This window comes from Hydractinia symbiolongicarpus, chromosome 10, assembly GCF_029227915.1.
Source record: "Hydractinia symbiolongicarpus strain clone_291-10 chromosome 10, HSymV2.1, whole genome shotgun sequence".
NCBI classification, from domain to species: Eukaryota; Metazoa; Cnidaria; class Hydrozoa; order Anthoathecata; family Hydractiniidae; genus Hydractinia; species Hydractinia symbiolongicarpus.
In genome coordinates, this window is record NC_079884.1 from 27555341 (window position 1) to 27575182 (window position 19842).

At 33.2% G+C, this 19842-nt stretch overlaps 1 protein-coding gene across 1 annotated transcript; it reads left to right on the forward strand.

Moving 5' to 3' along the window:
* The first annotated feature begins 441 nt into the window (after positions 1-441).
* Positions 442-4191, forward strand: LOC130613294 (uncharacterized). Its single transcript, XM_057434644.1, has 4 exons — positions 442-1821; positions 3297-3341; positions 3431-3577; positions 3693-4191. The coding sequence occupies exons 2-4, from the start codon at positions 3314-3316 to the stop codon at positions 3893-3895; spliced, it is 378 nt and encodes a 125-aa protein (XP_057290627.1). The 5' UTR covers positions 442-1821; positions 3297-3313; the 3' UTR covers positions 3896-4191.
* The last annotated feature ends 15651 nt before the right edge of the window (positions 4192-19842 follow it).

The window sequence follows — 19842 nt, forward strand, 5'->3', positions numbered from 1 at the left end:
ATGTAATAAGCCGAAGTCAAACACTTGATCTAATATCAATGTGTAGTAAGCTGTATCCAAGAATCATGGTAAACATTTTTAGTTCAACAGACAGAATAGTTGTTTCTCAAAACAACCGTCTGCCCATGAATTCGTAATTATTGGATGTAATAAGCCGAAGTCAGATACTTGATTTAATATCAATGTATAGTAAGCTGTATCCAAGAATCATGGTTAAAATAAAGTAAAAATACTCTGCCTAACATCAGGCATCACGATGTGTGATTATTATCAACAAACTCAATTTAAAGGCAAATTAATCCTCGTTTTTTGTAAGAAGCCTAAGCATTTGTGTGCACTCAAAGTTTATTAAAGTTTTGATAATCAAATTTAAATTGTCCTTATTTAACACTGAAAAATCTTTTATTTACAAGGCTTTTTGTCTAAAATGCATGCTCATTAACACATACCAAGTCTTAAGTTACTGAAGGCCCTAATATAATCAAGTTTGTAACCTGACTTTTGGGTTGATTTACCTTCTTGTCTTTTTTCCTTCTAAGAATGTAAAACAAAAGGTTTTTAACATTAAGCTAAGTCAATTTAAAAGTGGGTCACTTCTTGGTTTCCTCCCCTTTTTTTGTAAAATTTTATGTGTTAATAAAAGCATACAGTGTATGACATTCTAAAAATTTAGTTACATATATTGCGTATGTATATATACTTAAAATTATGCCAGGGGTTCATATAACTTAATTTATGGAAACGTTACTGAGAGAAAGCGTTTAAGCCAAAAAAGAAATGTTTTTTTGCATAAAATGAAATTTAACATTGTGATTGACTTTACTAAGTTTCAAGTTTTACTAAGTTAACACAAAAATTAGATTTGAACTTTTTGTGTTTATTTTGCAAAAGTTTTTACAAATTAAGTATGATCCATCATTGAGTATGGTAACTATTGAAACCAATGTCAGTAAATCCTGAAATGTAAAATCTGACACTTTAATGTTCCTCAAAATGAGTATATTATGAAAAGATTTTATTATATGATAATTTTTAACTGGCCATGATGATACTTAAGATATCACACAGTCTTGATTTTAAACCACGAAGGAAAAAAATTAAAAATTATGTGAGGACATTAAAGAGATATATCGGTGAGGATAGGTCCGGTTGTAAGGGGATGGAGGAGACCGGCAATTAATACCTTATAAAAAGGAATTGAATTTGCACTAAATATGTGAAAGTTAATGTATTTTGTAATTTGAATGATACTGTACAGTTTCAGTTCCTTTGTTGCTCTCTTTTGTCTTTTTCCTGTTTTCAGGTACTATAATAAACTTTCAAGGAATTTGTAGAAGACGTTAGCAAGTTTTTTCAAATTCTACTGGAAGATATAACATGGCAGTTATTTTAAGTGAAAAACAATCAGATAAGTACCTCTTATTAATTAATTTTATATTTAAATGTGTACTATACATAAAGGCGAGACCATTTTCATTGTGTAATGTAATTTTTAAGTTATTTTAACAATTTTGAAACCACACCCTTTTTAAATTTCCTTCTGTATAAAATTTGACATGATTATGTCATTGTACCACCAGTAAAATCTTTGCTAATTTTTCACATCAGTATTTTTCATGACTACTCTGTCACAGTTAGTTTGGACAGCCAAATGATCATGTCATTTGATTTTTTGACTGCTTAATTCATAATGCAGTTACTTTAGTACGAAAATTAACATTCTAGTTGTAAATCATTTAGGAAATTTCTTTACATTAACAATGGCAATTGATCACATATGAGAAAAAAGTAGAGGATGAGACATACTAGAGGATTTATTTGGTAAGCATATACTTTACAAGCTTTTTTCTGAAATCGTAGCATTAAGGGTGGGGAGTGGTAGAGCCTTAGTTCTAGCCTGTGTTTGGAAATTTGATTGTTCTAACTTTATTTTTAAGAGTTACACAATTTTCTAATCATCATAATCCTCAAATAATTCCCCTTGTTTATATCAGTTATTAGTATAGTATCTTACTGTTATAGGACCCCTCATAGTTGCTAGTGACAACAAGGTTGCAAAGTGAGAAAAATGATTAGAAGTTTACCAGTATTGCAGTTAATAGACAGATTGAACTTGTTTGTTAGGTCTACTTTTATACGGTAGCAGTAACGTCACGTAGAATTCAAATCAAGATTTTAAATTACCTGTGAAGCTACTTACGTTAAACGTCTTCTGGATACGTATGGCCGTATATAGTAGGCGAGATATGTTGCTACATTTACTTGTTATATAAAACCATTTGGCACTGAATATTTCCTTTGATATTGTTTTGTTCCATAGCATAGATTATTTGTGAGTTTAGTCAGTAAATTTTAGCTACCACAAGGGAATTAATTTAGCAAGCTTTTGTCCATTTGGCGAAAATTCATTTTTTTCTTGGTATTTTTGGGAAAAATTAATAATAAATATATATATTAGTATACATATAGAAAATTGTTCTGAAGTATTTCATTATATCGTCTGCACCAGACAGTTAGGGACCGTTCACATATTACGTAATAAATTTTTTATAAATATCCAAATAAATATCCAAATAAATATGTACAAAATTGACTACTGTATTTTTTTGTCACTATGTAGCACCTTGTAGATTTTTTGACCATTCTTTAATTTTATTATTAAACATTCATAAATAATAAGATTCTTTCTAAGCATCCGAAAATATATACAGTACACTCCCGATAACTCGAACGCCCAATAACTCGAACTTCCAGTAACTTGAACTGTTTTTGAATTCCCGTTGAACCTTCACTAATACTTTCTCACAAAAATCACTCGATAACTCGAACCCCCGATAACTCGAACATTTGTTAAGTCGAACCTGGACAGAAATTCCCCCGATAACTCGAACTTCAGAGGAAAAATGAAAACAATCTCGGTAAAAAGTGACTACTTTTCTTTCAATAATATAAATTGTTCTTCCAAAGTTGACAAAAACTTTTTTCTCCTGTATTTTAATTGACAGAGAGAGACGTTACCGCTACAGTGAAACAGAGTCACATTAGAACTTTTTTCAGTGATGTATAACTATGACTGTATTCTTGTTAGAATAGAAAAGAAAAAAAAATTTTAATAACTCGAACTATTTTCACTTATCGGCCAAAGTTCGAGTTATCGAATGCCCCGGTAAGTCGAACATTCGATAACTCGAACTATTTTTTTGGTCCCTTGAGGTTCGAGTTATCGGGAGTGTACTGTACTGATAATCTAGAAATAATTTGTGATGTTTTACAACTGATTTATTTGTGTTTTTTAGCAAATATAGAGAAAAAAATGGCGGCACAAATTAACTTAGAACTTGGTAAGTATATTATTGATTTTGTTACTATTAGTGGTATTAATAAATAAAAAAATTATACCTGTTATTATATATTATACCGTTTTTTATAGTTTCACTTTATGCTAAATTCGTGGAGCACAGGATACAACATCCTGGCTCCATGAATTATCGGTCGTTTGGCCGATGGCTAAAGCAGGGTGGGGTCGAGTGGACCAATGAAGAAGACCCCACCGAAACAGCTCCCAACATGGAATTGAGTAAGAAATCACTTTTCATGTATTCAAAATTTTGTTAGGATCTAAAACTTTGGTATACCTTAGGTATTATCTATGTTACTTATTGTATTAACCTTTACATTATTTTTTCTTTAAGTGCAAGTATGGACAAAATTTTTACAGTACAGACTTAGACATAGCGGGTCAATGGACCTAGAAGTGTTTGGACGTTGGGTGCATAATGGCGGGGTTGAGTTTTGTGGTGGGCGACGGGATCGTGGTAGAAGTAGCAGTCGTGGTTGGAGACGCGGTCGTGGTGGGAGACGCGGTCGTGGTGGGCCGTATAAGCCACAATATTAAAATGTATTTTTATTACTAACCCTTTGTAAAACGAGGTGCACTTTTTTTTAATAAAATATCCTAAATTTAAAATGGGCCTAAATATTGCCAAAATTCAAACAATTGCTAAACTATTTTTCAGGCTGAATTTAAAATAAATACTTTGAAAAAAACAACATTTTTTCCATTGAAAAAAATAAATACTTTGAAAAAAACAACATTTTTTCCATTGAAATTAACTAGATAAACAAATATTTTGTCTACCTTGTTTTACGAAGGGTTAGATGTTATTAAATTTGTTAATTATCTTAACTCTATATTGAAGAATTTTTTTATTCCCTTGATAGATTCAAAATTTTAATGTCAACTGATGGACACCATCATAAATTAAGCTATTCCAAAACGAATATCAAATGAGATATATTTTTATCCACCTTGTTGCGACGGGTAAACGTAAAGGACGGGCGATCCCGTGGATTTTTACACGGGCAGGCGTCGTCTGTCTGTTCGTGCCTCTGTTTGTCTTTTTGTTACGGAAATGTGATATATAAAGGATGGGCGACCCCTTGTTTTTTCAAAGGGCTACCAACTAGTCTCTATAATAATAGCCGTCGTCTGGCTGTGTGTTCAAAAGGGTTACCGCGTCCTGTTACGGAAACACGAAATGTGATATATAAAGGACGGGCGACCCCGTGGATTTCTCCACGGGTTAACGACTAGTCTCTTTAATAATAGCCGTATTTTGTCGGTCTGTCCGCGAGGAATACGTCGTGTTACGGAAACACGAAATGAGTTACATAAAGGACGGACGACTCCGTGGAATCTTCCACGAGTAACCGACTATCTCTTTAATAATAGCCGTCGTCTGTCTGTGTGTCCGCGAAAGCCGCGTCCTGTTACGGAAACACGAAATGCGATATATAAAGGACGGGCGACCCCGTGGATTTTTCCACGGGTTAACGACTAGTCTCTATTATAATAGCCGTATTTTGTCTGTGTGTTCAAAAGGGTGACCGCGTCCCGTAACGGAAACACGAAATGTGATATATAAAGGACGGGCGACGCCGTGGATTTTTCCACGGGCTAACGACTAGTCTCTTTTTAATAATAGCAGTATTCTGTCTGTCTCTACGCAAGATGGTAACCACAGTAGCATGACATGAAATGCAGTATATAGCTAAAGGACGGGTAAACTAATTGCCTACCCTTTTCATGCCTTTTCTTATGCTGTTGCCTGTGCCTCCCATGCCTTGCTTACCCCTGCCTTGCTGTTTCCTATTCCAGTTTCCCTGCCTGCCTTTGTCGTGTCTTTGAATTGCCGTCCTTCCTATGTCTTTCCTGGTGCCTGCCTACTATGCCCTTGCCTGTGCCTTCCATGCCTTGCCTACCCCTGCCATGCTGATTCCTTGCCATCCTTCCTATGCCTTTCCTGGTGCCTGCCTACTATGCCGTTGCCTGTGCCTTCCATGTCTTGCCTACCCCCCTGCCTTGCCGATTCCCTGCCTGCCTTAGGCCGTGCCCTTTCCTTGCCGTGCTTAATGCCTTTGCCTTGGCAACCTCTCCGCAACACTTTCTATACTTACTGTGGAACAAATCCTAGATGTTAGCGCGCGCTGAAGAAATAGAGACAGTTTCAAAAACTCCATTTTATTGACTTTCTAAAGATATCACTCCGCTTCAATTACAACGGTTTCGTCACATATTCGTACCATCATGCACTCATCGATGTTTTTTCGGTGTTACCAGGTTCCATCGCTTATAACAGTAGAACGATTGACTGTGGCACTTAATTGAACTGATTTTTGACTTTGATCTGATAGATGTGATAAATGAGACAATTGGACTCCAAGAAATACTATTCTTCTAAACTGGACATGATTATCGGAACTCAGCGATTATACTGGTCCCTGTGGTAGCGCTTCATTTAAAAATTTAGATAAATAAGTCATTTTTACTGTCGGACAAATCCTAGCTGTTAGAACGCGCTGAAGAAAGAGAGACAGTTTCAAAAACTCCATTTCTTTGACTTTCTAACGGTGTCAATCCGTTTGAGTTACATCGGTTGCGTCACACATTCGTACCAATATGTATTTAGAGATTTTTTCAGATATTACCAGGTTGCGTCGCTTTAAACAGTAAAACGATTGGCTGTGGGATTTAATTGAACTGCTTTTTGACTTTGATCTGATAAATTTGATAAATGAGACAATTGGACTCCAAGAAATAACATTCTTCTTAACTCGACATGTTTGTCGGAACTCAGCGATTACACTGGACCCTGTGGTAGCGCTTCAATTGAAAATTTAGATAAATAAGTCATTTTTACTTTGGGACCAATCCTAGCTGTTAGCGCGCGCTGAAGAAATAGAGACAGTTTCAAAAACTCTATTTCATTGACTTTCTAACGGTGTCAATTCGTTTGAGTTACATCGGTTGCGTCAGACATTCGTACCAATATGTATTTAGTGAGTTTTTTCCGATATCACCAGGTTGCATCGCTTTTAACAGTAAAACGATTGGCTGTGGGACTTAATTGAAGTAATTTTTGACTTTGATCTGATAAATGTAATAAATGAGACAATTTAACTCCAAGAAATAACATTCTTCTTAATTTGACATGATTGCTTGAACTCAGCAGTTACACTGGGCGCTGTGGCAGAGCTTTATTTGAAAATTTAGATAAAAAAGTCATTTTTTACTGTGGGACCAATCCTAGCCGTTAGTTTGGGCCGAAGAAATAGAGACAGTTTCAAAAACTACATTTAATAGATTTCCTAACGGTGTCAATCCGTTTGAGTTACAACGGTTGCGTCACATATTCGTACCATCATGCACTTAACGATATTTTTCCAATGGGTTGCGTCACATATTCGTACCAACATGTATTTAGCGATATTTTTCTGATATTCTGTAAACAGTACTTACAATATCCATTAACACACGGATAATTTTTATAATTTTTAGATAAATTATTCTGAATTGGCACGAAAGTATGGCATTCCTGGCACCACTGGAAATACGGTTGTCATAGAATGCCTGGAAAACAATGGCATCGATTTATCGAAATTTACTAACAACTTTGTTAATCCAAACCGAATGCGTCGTAAATACAAAAAATTTCCAGGTAAGAATCTAAAGAATAATGTTTTACACATAACCACAGCTTTTTCCTGATTTTCCAACTTTTTAAAGTTTCTTTTTAATAAATTTTGTATTTTTATCACACAAATTTGTAGTTTTAAATATTCTAATGTATATATACTACTTTTGTTCTACTACTGTTCTATGAACTTTATAATCTGTAATACTACTGTTCTATAAATTGTAAAATGTATAATACTCTACCAAAAAGATGTATATATATACTTTACAGATGGTAGTGGTGTTTCAGTACCAATGCCTCACACATTTGAAAAGATAAAGAAGGAGGTTTTAAAAAAAATTAAATCAGGAGAGATCTTACTTGGGCCTTTAATTGAACCAAAAAAGTATAAAAAGATAGTAATGAAAAATGGTCAAATATCAATAGAGGAGTTTACAGTTTCTGGTAGATGCATTTCAATGAGCGAAATACGCAAGAAAATCTTTCTAGAACATGAACAAATGGGTATATTGATTAATAAATATTCAACTTTAACAAGATATTTTATACTGTGGTCAGACCATGCATCAATTCTCAATGCTGCACATTTACTGCTGACTGTCAAAGTTGTGTATGATGATGAAATATGTTATACTGATGAAGAAATGTTTGCCAAAACAGTTAATACACAAATTGTTGTTTTATATATTTTTAAATTCAAAAACATTAGGCTGAGATTATGCTAGAACTTTGTAAAATAAACATTCAGAATTCACATTTTGTTTCTGAAATAAATCTAACAAAAATATTGAACACCTTAAAATCAAACTGTGCTTCTTCTTAAACGCATTTTAAATGTTTCTTTATTTAACATTTGTTTACAAGGCATTTCATATAACGTACAAGAATTGGTGGAATGTCCATCAATATACATAGTTGGATTTGCTAAAGATAGTATTGCTGAAAAGCTGTCCTATGTAGAGACAAGACTTAGTAACATAAGAGCCATGTCGGAGGAAATTATTGTCAATGGCATAAGATTGGTGGATGTGATGAGGTTTTTTCATGGTGCGTGTTATTTTACTACAGTACATTTAAATGGGTAAAAATAAGTCAAAATACAGGTATCTTAAGAGAAGTAACTAGCTAGAATAAAAATTTTCAAACAATTAGAAGACTGTGTATATCATATTGATATTTATAATTTTCATTTTTAAATTGAAGTTTAAAAATTAATCTATTTTTTTGTTTTTTTAAGTATAATGTGTAACAATTTCTAGAAAAAATACAATTTTGTGTGAGCTGAATTTCGCAAACATTGCAAAAATGATAATGATTCGGAGCACCACAGTTTGCATTAGCAATCAAAAAATTTTAGGAATAATTTATTTTAAGTTGCAATATCAAAAAATTTTATTTACAAAAATTAGTCCCTTAATGCTATTTTTAGAGTGAAAAATGTATAATTAGTTTGATTTATATATAGGTGACCATCCAGAGATACAATATGAAAGTGGCAATTTGCATGGAGGAAATCATCCATGCATTTGCGGATGTAAGAAAAGCAGATTTAATGGTATTGCACATGTTTACAGCAATAATATAATGTCTTTAGAAGACAGAAGACAAAAGGTCCACCATTTACAATTTATATACAAGTTAAAATAATACACTATATACTTTGAATAAGCAATGCGAAACACAGGAAAATCTTAAATATCAACTAAACTAATTTAGCATTAACTTAATTCCTTATGATTATATCTTAACGTTTGTACTCATTATGTAGGTTATTGCCGGACCAGCTGGAAGATTATGCAAGGCTATATCCCCATTTTAACAACTCAAAGTTGATGCTTTGAGCTTAGAAGTTAATTACAGAAATCTTGATCGTAACATATCAACGTACGAAAAACTACATAAAAAAGATCTTGAACTATTGTTGAAAAATCATTTGGCAGGTCAGTAAATTTAATTAATTATTTGTTAATTTAGTCATTTTGTTGTGAAATTCATAACACATATATATATATGTGAAACCGTTTTATTATTTAAATGAGTGAGTCATTCATATATTTACTATTTTCTTTATGTTAAGGAATCTCACGTGCTCCAGCTCTTTGTTGTGGTAATGAGCATGATACCATGGCTTCATTGAATCTTGAAGAATACGAAGTTATGCCAATTGAACCACTACATGACTGCAAGGGGCATATAAAAAATGTGTGGGATGTCCTGCCTGAGATTTTAATATCTAAGGAGTATAAAATATTCCAACAATCCTTAGATGCCACATATGGTTATAAAGATAAAATCAGAGGATCAGACTACCGAATGTCGACAATAGTGGTTTATCAAGCAATGAAAAACAATTGCAGGAAAAAAATTGAAGACTTTTTGTACACTTTGATGGAGATAGTACGTTTAGCCTACATGAAGTCACAAAAAAGATCACCAAAATTTATTCTACGCATACATCATGTGACCTTTCAGCATGCAATGTTATGTCAGTCTGTACTTGGAAGTAACCTGAAAACAATAACAAAAGAAAAACTCTATCCCATATATTTTCATTCCCTGACCGCTCACCTCCCTGAGGTGTCAAGAATTGTTGCTCCAAGCTCCTTACATTCAGAGAATGAAGAGCAGTTGTTCAGTAAAATAAATCAAATCAGCTTGGGAACACCATTAAGAACGTTGGAGTCTATACGTGATAATAGTATCATTCGCATTCAAGAAGAGCAAAAATTCAATATGAAGAATGCTAGAAGTAAAACATCTTCCAGCACTTCTAAAATATCAATGTTTTACAAGTCTATTGTTGGTAAGTTTTAATTAGGCGTAATATATATCATAAAGCTGTTTTTTTCCTTTGATTTTATCTTAAATACTTTATCAGCTTTTTTGAAGGGTGTTGTAATAAAACAATTTAAAAGAATAAAAAAATCCACCCATTTTCTTACGAAACTGAAAATAAGTCCACACAAACTGCACCAATACTACACTGGCATTAATTTATTCTTGCATTAACATAGCCCCAAAGGGTAATTAAATTAAATTTCATCTTACCAATTTTCTTTAGACAATTAGTTTTAGGTATATATAGTTTTTATTTGCGAGAATTAATTTCCCAAATCAGTCAATAAAAAGTTTCGATCGTGAGATTTTAATAAGCTAAATTGTTTTGCGAAATCATGAAATCCAGAAAAATTTCTTTAGTTGAAAAAAGAATCTGAAACACGTTCTTCATATTTGTAACCTTCATAAATAGTGTATATACAACAATTATCCACATTTTTTTCCTATACGAAATTAATGAGCACAAAGTCTCGTGTTAAATTTTAGATGGAGGGAAAAGAAGCAGTTTTGATATAAATCTACCAACACGGAAATATCAAGCTCATTTAGAAAGACTCGCAGACTTTCTAGTTTGTGGTGCTGGTGTTTGGTGGCACATGGATGAAGATAAAAAACGAGTAATATTTCATGATGGAGAGGAGGATGATAATGTCAGGGATGAAGGACCGCTATTGAGCCACTTCAAAAGGGACAACCTTCAATCCATAGCCAGGCATATTAAAATTTGCTGGGAAAGATGTGTGGAAGGTAACATTGAGTTACCGATTGAACAAATTAATTTATTTGATATCAATGGTGACTTTTTGAAGTGCAAAACTTTTCAGGATTCCATATGCAAAATAAATAAGGAAACAATGGTAGAAGACAAAACAAATATGGAAGCAAATGTAGAGATGTGCGAAACAAACAGGGATGACTTACCAGGAAGCGAAGATATCAATGAAGTTACTGAAGTTTCACTAGAGGAACAACCTGGAATACTTGACATGGATGATAAAGCCGTCCATTTTGAAAAATTTATACAGGTAAAGGAAAATCATTCTTCCAAGTTAGTAAGAAAAATGGTTGTTACACAGAACAGCGATTTGCTTGTGTCCAGCGTTGGTAAGATGATTGCACATGTTATTGGACACTCAGTAAAATTGCAAGGGTTTGATAAACATCATGTCTTATTTAAAAATACAAAAAACGAAAACTCAAGAAAAAGGTGTAAAGATTTAATTTTTCATTTCCGCAAATTGATTATGGATGCTCAACAGGAAGCACAAGTTTGTATTCAAACTTGGGAAAAACAGTTTGTAGCAAAAATTTAAAGGTGCCAAGTATAAATGACTTGCGGTTAAATGACACCTACAGGGAAAAATATAAAATAAATAACATTGCTCAGAAACTTTTAGATCAATGGAGGAAGATATAAAGTGTTTTTTTTTTTCAGAATATATATATTGTTAAACAATGTTTATATTTTAAATATTATATTCTAGAAATTTTGAGGACAATATTTATAAAAAAGGTCAAATCTCACAAGTCTGGTCTTGTTTTAACTTTACACAAGAAATAAGTTTTTCTAAGTCAGCATTTTAATTGCCTGTCGATTTTTTAAACCTGTACAATACTCCCGTTAAAACATAAACATTAAAACTTGTGAGTATATACATATTATTTTCAACAGCTTTTATTAAATATAGGTTTTGTATATACTTTATCAGCTAGCTATCCTTGATTTAGAAAATTAAAGATATATTGTTTTTAACAACCACGAAGGGACTTTTAGACGTACGCCCATGAAACAAGTTCAGATCAGTTTAAAAATAAAATAGCAAAATCTTTTCTAAAGCACTCAAAAACTTTCACTCATTACGGTTCATTATGTGGTGCATATATCCGTACCCTACTAATGCAAGAGAATACTAGCTAGCTAAACTGCTTTTCTAAATAAGCTACTCTTTTGTACAGAGGCGGGATTTGCACCCACGACTATTTAGCTAGCTAATTTGTAATCTGCAGTGATCTAAGACCTACATAAAGAGTTTGTATTTTTTGACTGACTGTTTTTTATTACTGTTTATATTGCTGTTTATATAGCTATAGCTATAGGTATAGCCATCTAGCTGTCAAACCATGATGGTAAAAATTTAAACTTTAGCTACCAGGTAAACACTTTTGGGAGTTCTTAGTAAAATATATATATGTATATAATTTTACCTATAGCTGGAAAGATCAAATATATACAATACAAAATGTGTCAAACCTTTTTTTTCTGTGTTCTGTTACAAATACGTCCCAAACATTTCTGTTAAAAAGACATTCGTAAAGAAGATGGCTGCCTTCTTGCCCTCCTCTCTTCCCACACTTTAAAAATAATGGCATGTCAGCGATGTATCCTCCCACAAAATCAGCACGTCAAAAGAACACGTCAAACAGCAAACGCGGGAAATAATTTAAAGAAACGAAGTATACACGTGCTTCTCCCAAAAAAATTAAAGACGCGCCGTAATTTGCCCGAGTTGGAGTTCAATTGTTTCATTTATCACATTCATAAAGTCAAAGTCCAAAATCAGTTCAAGTAAGTCCCACAGTCAATCATTTCACTGTTAAAAGCGATATAACTTAGCAATATCGGAAAAATGTCACTAAATACATGTTAGTACCAATATGTGACGCAACCGTTGTAACTCAAACGGATTGATACCGCTAAGAAATCAATGAAATGTATTCTTTGAGAATGTCTCCATATTTTCGGCGCGTGCTAACGGCCAGGATTGGTCCCGCAGTAAAAAAAGATTTATTTGTCTAAATTTTCAAATAAAGCGCTACCACAGAGCGTAGGGTAATCGCTGAATTCCAGCAACCATGTCATATTAAGAAGAATGTTATTCCTTGGAGTCCAATTGGCTCATTTATCACATTTATCAGATCAAAGTCAAAAATCAGTTCAATTAAGTCCTAGAGTCAATCGTTTTGCTGTTAAAAGCGATGCAACCTGGTAATGTCGGATAAATATCGTTAAGTACATGATGGTACGAATATGTGACTGAACCGCTGTAATTGAAACGGACTGATACCGTTAGAAAGTCAATTTAATGGCGTTTTTGAAACTGTCTCTATTTCTTTAGCGCGCTATAACGGCTAGGATTTGTGCCACAGTACAAGAATGACTTTTTTATCTAAATTTTTAAATAACGCGCTGCCACAGCGCCCATTATAACTGCTGAGTTCAAGCAATCATGTCAAATTAAGAAGTGTGTTATCTCTTGGAGTTCAATTGTCTCATTTATCACATTCATAAAGTCAAAGTCCAAAATCAGTTCAAGTAAGTCCCACAGTCAATCATTTCACTGTTGAAAGCGATATAACTTAGCAATATCGGAAAAATGTCACTAATTACATGTTGGTACGAATATGTGACGCAACCGTTGAAACTGAAACGGATTGATACCGCCAATGAAATGTAGTTTCTGAGAATGTCTCTATTTTTTCGGCGCGTGCTAACGGCCAGGATTGGTCCCACAGTAAAAAGAGACTTTTTTGTCTAAATTTTTAAATAAGGCGCTACCACAGAGCCTAGTGTAATCGCTGAATTTCAGCAATCATGTCATATTAGGAAGAATGTTATTCCTTGGAGTCTAATTGGCTCATTTACCATATTCATAAAGTCAAAGTGCAAGATCAGTTATATTAAGTCCCACAGTCAATCGTTTCACTGTTAAAAGCAATGCAAACTAGTAATATCAGAAAAATATCGCTAAGTAAATGTTGCTACGAGTGTCTGACGGAACCGTTGTCACTCAAACAGACTGATACCGTTAGAAAGTCAATGAAATGGAGTTTTTGAAGCTGCCTCTATTTTTTCAGCGCGCGCTAATTAATTTTATTCGTGTCTGGACTATGCCTCTTTTTCTTCATTGGTGTATCATCTGTTTGAGATTGCAGTGATTGTTTTCTTCCAAAAAAGATGTTTATTTGTTTGTTTGTTTGCTTAAATTTGGTTTGTTTATTATTATGTTTTAAACATTTTTTTAGTTCTTTCATTCCTTCTAGAAAGTGTGTAACGTTTGTTTTTGTACAAAAATTGTAAAAAATCATACAGCCAAGTATAGTTCTAACTTGTTCTAAAATTAGTTTTACATATGTTGAAAACAGTTGCTGTACATATATTTATATATATATATAGTTTTTTCTCCTTTATTTCGATCCGCAAATCAAGAAAACATATGGATTTCCCGCCGACTTCCATTGTGAACTCGATTCCAGGTGCTAAGGTGTTGATGAAATCGAGAAATGTTGCAACGATGCCGAAAATTCAACGAAATTTCTTCGCTTCATTCTGATCGATTATGTGGACAATACTGATCAACTTTCGAACGAAAAGATCGAAGAAATCCTGCTCGAAAAGGAGAAGTTTTGGATCGGTACGGTGTGCGCGATTCATCAAGGCTTGAATGGATTCCACGATTGGCGACGTACGAAACGTATACAGAAACATTTAATTGGCGATTAGTGACTTTTAATAAATTTTAAACCTGCTCTCCTTTTACATTTTACACTCCATCGTAGTTTTTAGTTTTCTTTCATCTCCATCGCTGTTGTTTTTAACATTTTTTATTAGCTTTTTATTACAGCAATTATATCTTTTAATTACAGCAATTATATCTACTTTCATAAAAACTTTTTTTAGCAGATTCTTTTATCATTGTCATTTACTGATGAAGTCTGTTGTAGACAGACGAAAATTTAAATAAATATAATTTTATCACTCAATTACAACGTTCATCATTTCCAGCATTCCTGTGTGTTAATATATATATATATACATATATATATATATATATATATATATATATATATATATATATATATATATATATATATATATATATATATATATATATATATATATATATATATATATATATATATATATATATATATATATATATATATATATATATATATATATATATTATTTTTTTTTTTTTTTTTTTCTTGAAAACAAAACATAAAAATAATATAACTGCTCTGTTACACATTGAGCACTCTGTTGTAATTTGTGTTAAAATTACTTCGTGTTTATATATATATATATATATATATATATATATATATATATATATATATATATATATATATATATATATATATATATATATATATATATATATATATATATATATATATATATATATATATATATATATATATATATATATATATATATATATATATATATATATATATATATATATATATATATATATATATATATATATAAAATATGTATTTATTACATTGCTCTAATAATGGATAAAAAATAAATAAATTTGTTCTTACCAATCATTCTTTCAACTGCTTTTTCTTTATTCTCAAGATGCTGAATGGATCTTGATTTTTTGTAGGTAGATTTGGACTGTCTTATTCCCAAAATCGTATCCCTGACTTTGCCTTGACCAAAACATTTTTTTTCCAGGCATTTTTTAATTTTTGTATTTTTTTGCCTTAACTCTCTTTTCTTTTCGCAATTTGTTTTTACTTCCGCAACGTTAGCTGATTTCACTTTCGTCAAAGTTTTAGTAAACGGTGTATCAAATATTTTATCCCATTTGTCATTGACACTGTCAAGAACAAACTCGGCTGCTCCTTTCATACATGAAATGTCATTTTTTGTGTGCGGAATTTCGAGAGTAATATTTATTGGTGTATCTGGTGTATTTATGATATCAGCTAAGGGTGTTTTCAACCGATTATGTTTTTGCGTCTGTGTGTTGTTAAAATTGGAAATGTATTTATATCGGCTTTAAGTGAACTGCATCCTACACATTCGTGCATTGTATGATATTTTTGCATGTCACTGTCCAGCTTTAACCACTTTTCTCTTGAAAACTCCTCCAGGTACTTACACCTTTTTTCGCCCATCCATTTAAATTTTCTGACAAATGCATTAAGCTCGCCGGCCATTCTGTTAAAGTATTCTTTAGTTATTGATTGATGCGGAAACATAGCCAAAAAATTATTAAAACGTACATCTTTGTTGCGATAACTAATACTTTGAGTACTGCGTATTACTTCAGCTCTCATAAACGCACATTGAAAAAAAAATCCCATACTGCAGTAATTGTTCGGCAAAAATAATGTTTATATAATTTACCGCCTTAAGCTACCATTTTCAATTTTCGCGCTTCTGCTAACGTTACGGAAAAACTCGACGTATTCCCGACACTGTCGTCAAATGTTGACGAAAATGCCATATTTTGACGAAATATTTGAAAAACTGTCGGAAAACAGTGTTCACACTATGCGCGGGCAACCTGTAAATAATTTGTCTGTCACAATTCGTGCCTGATATGTCAGTGACTAACAAAATAGCTGTTAAAAGTTTCCGGGAGCCGTATTTTTGAATAAATTCAATTAAAACGAACCGACAAGGAAACTTGAAATCGACGTTGTGACGTCATTTTTTAGTTTATAATATTTTAACAGGTTTTTTTAAGAACAGTCCATCAAAAGCTACGTTTTAGCTTAAAAACCGACATGAAAAGTTCTTTCCCCATAGTGAGATCACTACATTGGCCTGTTAGGGACTGTCCGTAACTTGCCCGAGAAGAAATAACATTCTTCTTATTTTAACATGATTGCTTGAACTCAGCAGTTACACTGGGCGCTATGGCAGCGCTTTATTTAAAAATGTAGATAAAAAAGAAATTTTTGTACTGTGGCACCAATCCTAGCCGTTATCGCGCGCTGAAGAAACAGAGACAGTTTCAAAAACTCCATTAAATTGACTTTCTAACGGTATCAGTCCGTTTCAATTACAACGGTTCCGTCACATACTCGTACCATCATGTACTTAACGATATTTTTCCGATATTACCAGGTTGCATCGCTTTTAACAGCAAAACGATTGACTGTGAGACTTAATTGAACTAATTTTTGACTTTGATCTGATAAATGGGATAAATGAGACAATTGGACTCTAAGAAATAACATTCTTCTTAACTCGACATGATTGTCGGAACTCAGCGATTACACTAGACCCCGTGGTAGCGGTTCATTTGAAAGGTTAGATAAATAAGTCATTTTTACTGTGTGACAAATCCTAGCCGTTAGCGCGCGGTGAAGATTTAAAGACGGTTTCAGAAACTCTATTTCATTGATTTTCTAACAGTATCAGTCTGTTTGAGGGACAACGGTTCCGTCAGACACTCGTACCAACATTTACTTAGCGATATGTTTCTGATATTACTAGGTTGCATTGCTTTTAACTCTAATAATGGATAAAAAATAAATAAATTTGTTCTTACCAATCATTCTTTCAACTGCTTTTTCTTTATTCTCAAGATGCTGAATGGATCTTGATTTTTTGTAGGTAGATTTGGACTGTCTTATTCCCAAAATCGTATCCCTGACTTTGCCTTGACCAAAACATTTTTTTTCCAGGCATTTTTTAATTTTTGTATTTTTTTGCCTTAACTCTCTTTTCTTTTCGCAATTTGTTTTTACTTCCGCAACGTTAGCTGATTTCACTTTCGTCAAAGTTTTAGTAAACGGTGTATCAAATATTTTATCCCATTTGTCATTGACACTGTCAAGAACAAACTCGGCTGCTCCTTTCATACATGAAATGTCATTTTTTGTGTGCGGAATTTCGAGAGTAATATTTATTGGTGTATCTGGTGTATTTATGATATCAGCTAAGGGTGTTTTCAACCGATTATGTTTTTGCGTCTGTGTGTTGTTAAAATTGGAAATGTATTTATATCGGCTTTAAGTGAACTGCATCCTACACATTCGTGCATTGTATGATATTTTTGCATGTCACTGTCCAGCTTTAACCACTTTTCTCTTGAAAACTCCTCCAGGTACTTACACCTTTTTTCGCCCATCCATTTAAATTTTCTGACAAATGCATTAAGCTCGCCGGCCATTCTGTTAAAGTATTCTTTAGTTATTGATTGATGCGGAAACATAGCCAAAAAATTATTAAAACGTACATCTTTGTTGCGATAACTAATACTTTGAGTACTGCGTATTACTTCAGCTCTCATAAACGCACATTGAAAAAAAAATCCCATACTGCAGTAATTGTTCGGCAAAAATAATGTTTATATAATTTACCGCCTTAAGCTACCATTTTCAATTTTCGCGCTTCTGCTAACGTTACGGAAAAACTCGACGTATTCCCGACACTGTCGTCAAATGTTGACGAAAATGCCATATTTTGACGAAATATTTGAAAAACTGTCGGAAAACAGTGTTCACACTATGCGCGGGCAACCTGTAAATAATTTGTCTGTCACAATTCGTGCCTGATATGTCAGTGACTAACAAAATAGCTGTTAAAAGTTTCCGGGAGCCGTATTTTTGAATAAATTCAATTAAAACGAACCGACAAGGAAACTTGAAATCGACGTTGTGACGTCATTTTTTAGTTTATAATATTTTAACAGGTTTTTTTAAGAACAGTCCATCAAAAGCTACGTTTTAGCTTAAAAACCGACATGAAAAGTTCTTTCCCCATAGTGAGATCACTACATTGGCCTGTTAGGGACTGTCCGTAACTTGCCCGAGAAGAAATAACATTCTTCTTATTTTAACATGATTGCTTGAACTCAGCAGTTACACTGGGCGCTATGGCAGCGCTTTATTTAAAAATGTAGATAAAAAAGAAATTTTTGTACTGTGGCACCAATCCTAGCCGTTATCGCGCGCTGAAGAAACAGAGACAGTTTCAAAAACTCCATTAAATTGACTTTCTAACGGTATCAGTCCGTTTCAATTACAACGGTTCCGTCACATACTCGTACCATCATGTACTTAACGATATTTTTCCGATATTACCAGGTTGCATCGCTTTTAACAGCAAAACGATTGACTGTGAGACTTAATTGAACTAATTTTTGACTTTGATCTGATAAATGGGATAAATGAGACAATTGGACTCTAAGAAATAACATTCTTCTTAACTCGACATGATTGTCGGAACTCAGCGATTACACTAGACCCCGTGGTAGCGGTTCATTTGAAAGGTTAGATAAATAAGTCATTTTTACTGTGTGACAAATCCTAGCCGTTAGCGCGCGGTGAAGATTTAAAGACGGTTTCAGAAACTCTATTTCATTGATTTTCTAACAGTATCAGTCTGTTTGAGGGACAACGGTTCCGTCAGACACTCGTACCAACATTTACTTAGCGATATGTTTCTGATATTACTAGGTTGCATTGCTTTTAACAGTGAAACGATTGACTGTGGGACTTAATATAACTGATCTTGGACTTTGACTTTATAAATATGATAAATGAGACAATTGAACTCCAAGAAATAACATTTTTCTTAATTTGACATGAATGCTTGAACTCAGCAGTTACACTGGGCGCTGTGGAATTGCTTTATTTAAACATTTAGATAAAAAAGTCATTTTTGTACTGTGGCGCCATTCCTAGCCGTTATCGCGCACTGAAGAAATAGCGACAGTTTCAAAAACTCCCTTTAATTGACTTTCTAACGGTGTCGGTCCGTTTGAGTTACAACGGTTGGGTCACATATTCGTACCAACATGTATTTAGCGATATTTTTCTGATATTACCAGTTTGCGTCGATTTTAACAGTGAAACGATTGGCTGTGGGACTTAATTGAACTGATTTTTGACTTTGATCTGATAAATGTGATAAATGAGACAATTGGACTCCAAGAAATAACATTCTTCTTAAGTCGACATGATTGTCGGAACTCAGCGATTACACTGGACCCTGTGGTAGCGCTTCATTTAAAAATTTAGATAAATAAGTCTTACCTTAGTGTGGGACCAATCCTGGCTGTTACTGCGCGCTGAGGAAATAGCGAGATTTTCAAAAATCACATTTCCTTGCGGGATTTAGATGTTTGTACTGTGGCACCTATCCTAGCCGTTATCCCGCGCTGAAGAAATAGAGACAGTTTCAAAAACTCCATTAAATTGACTTTCTAACGGTATCAGTCCGTTTCAATTACAACGGTTCCGTCACATATTCGTACCAACATGTATTTAGCGA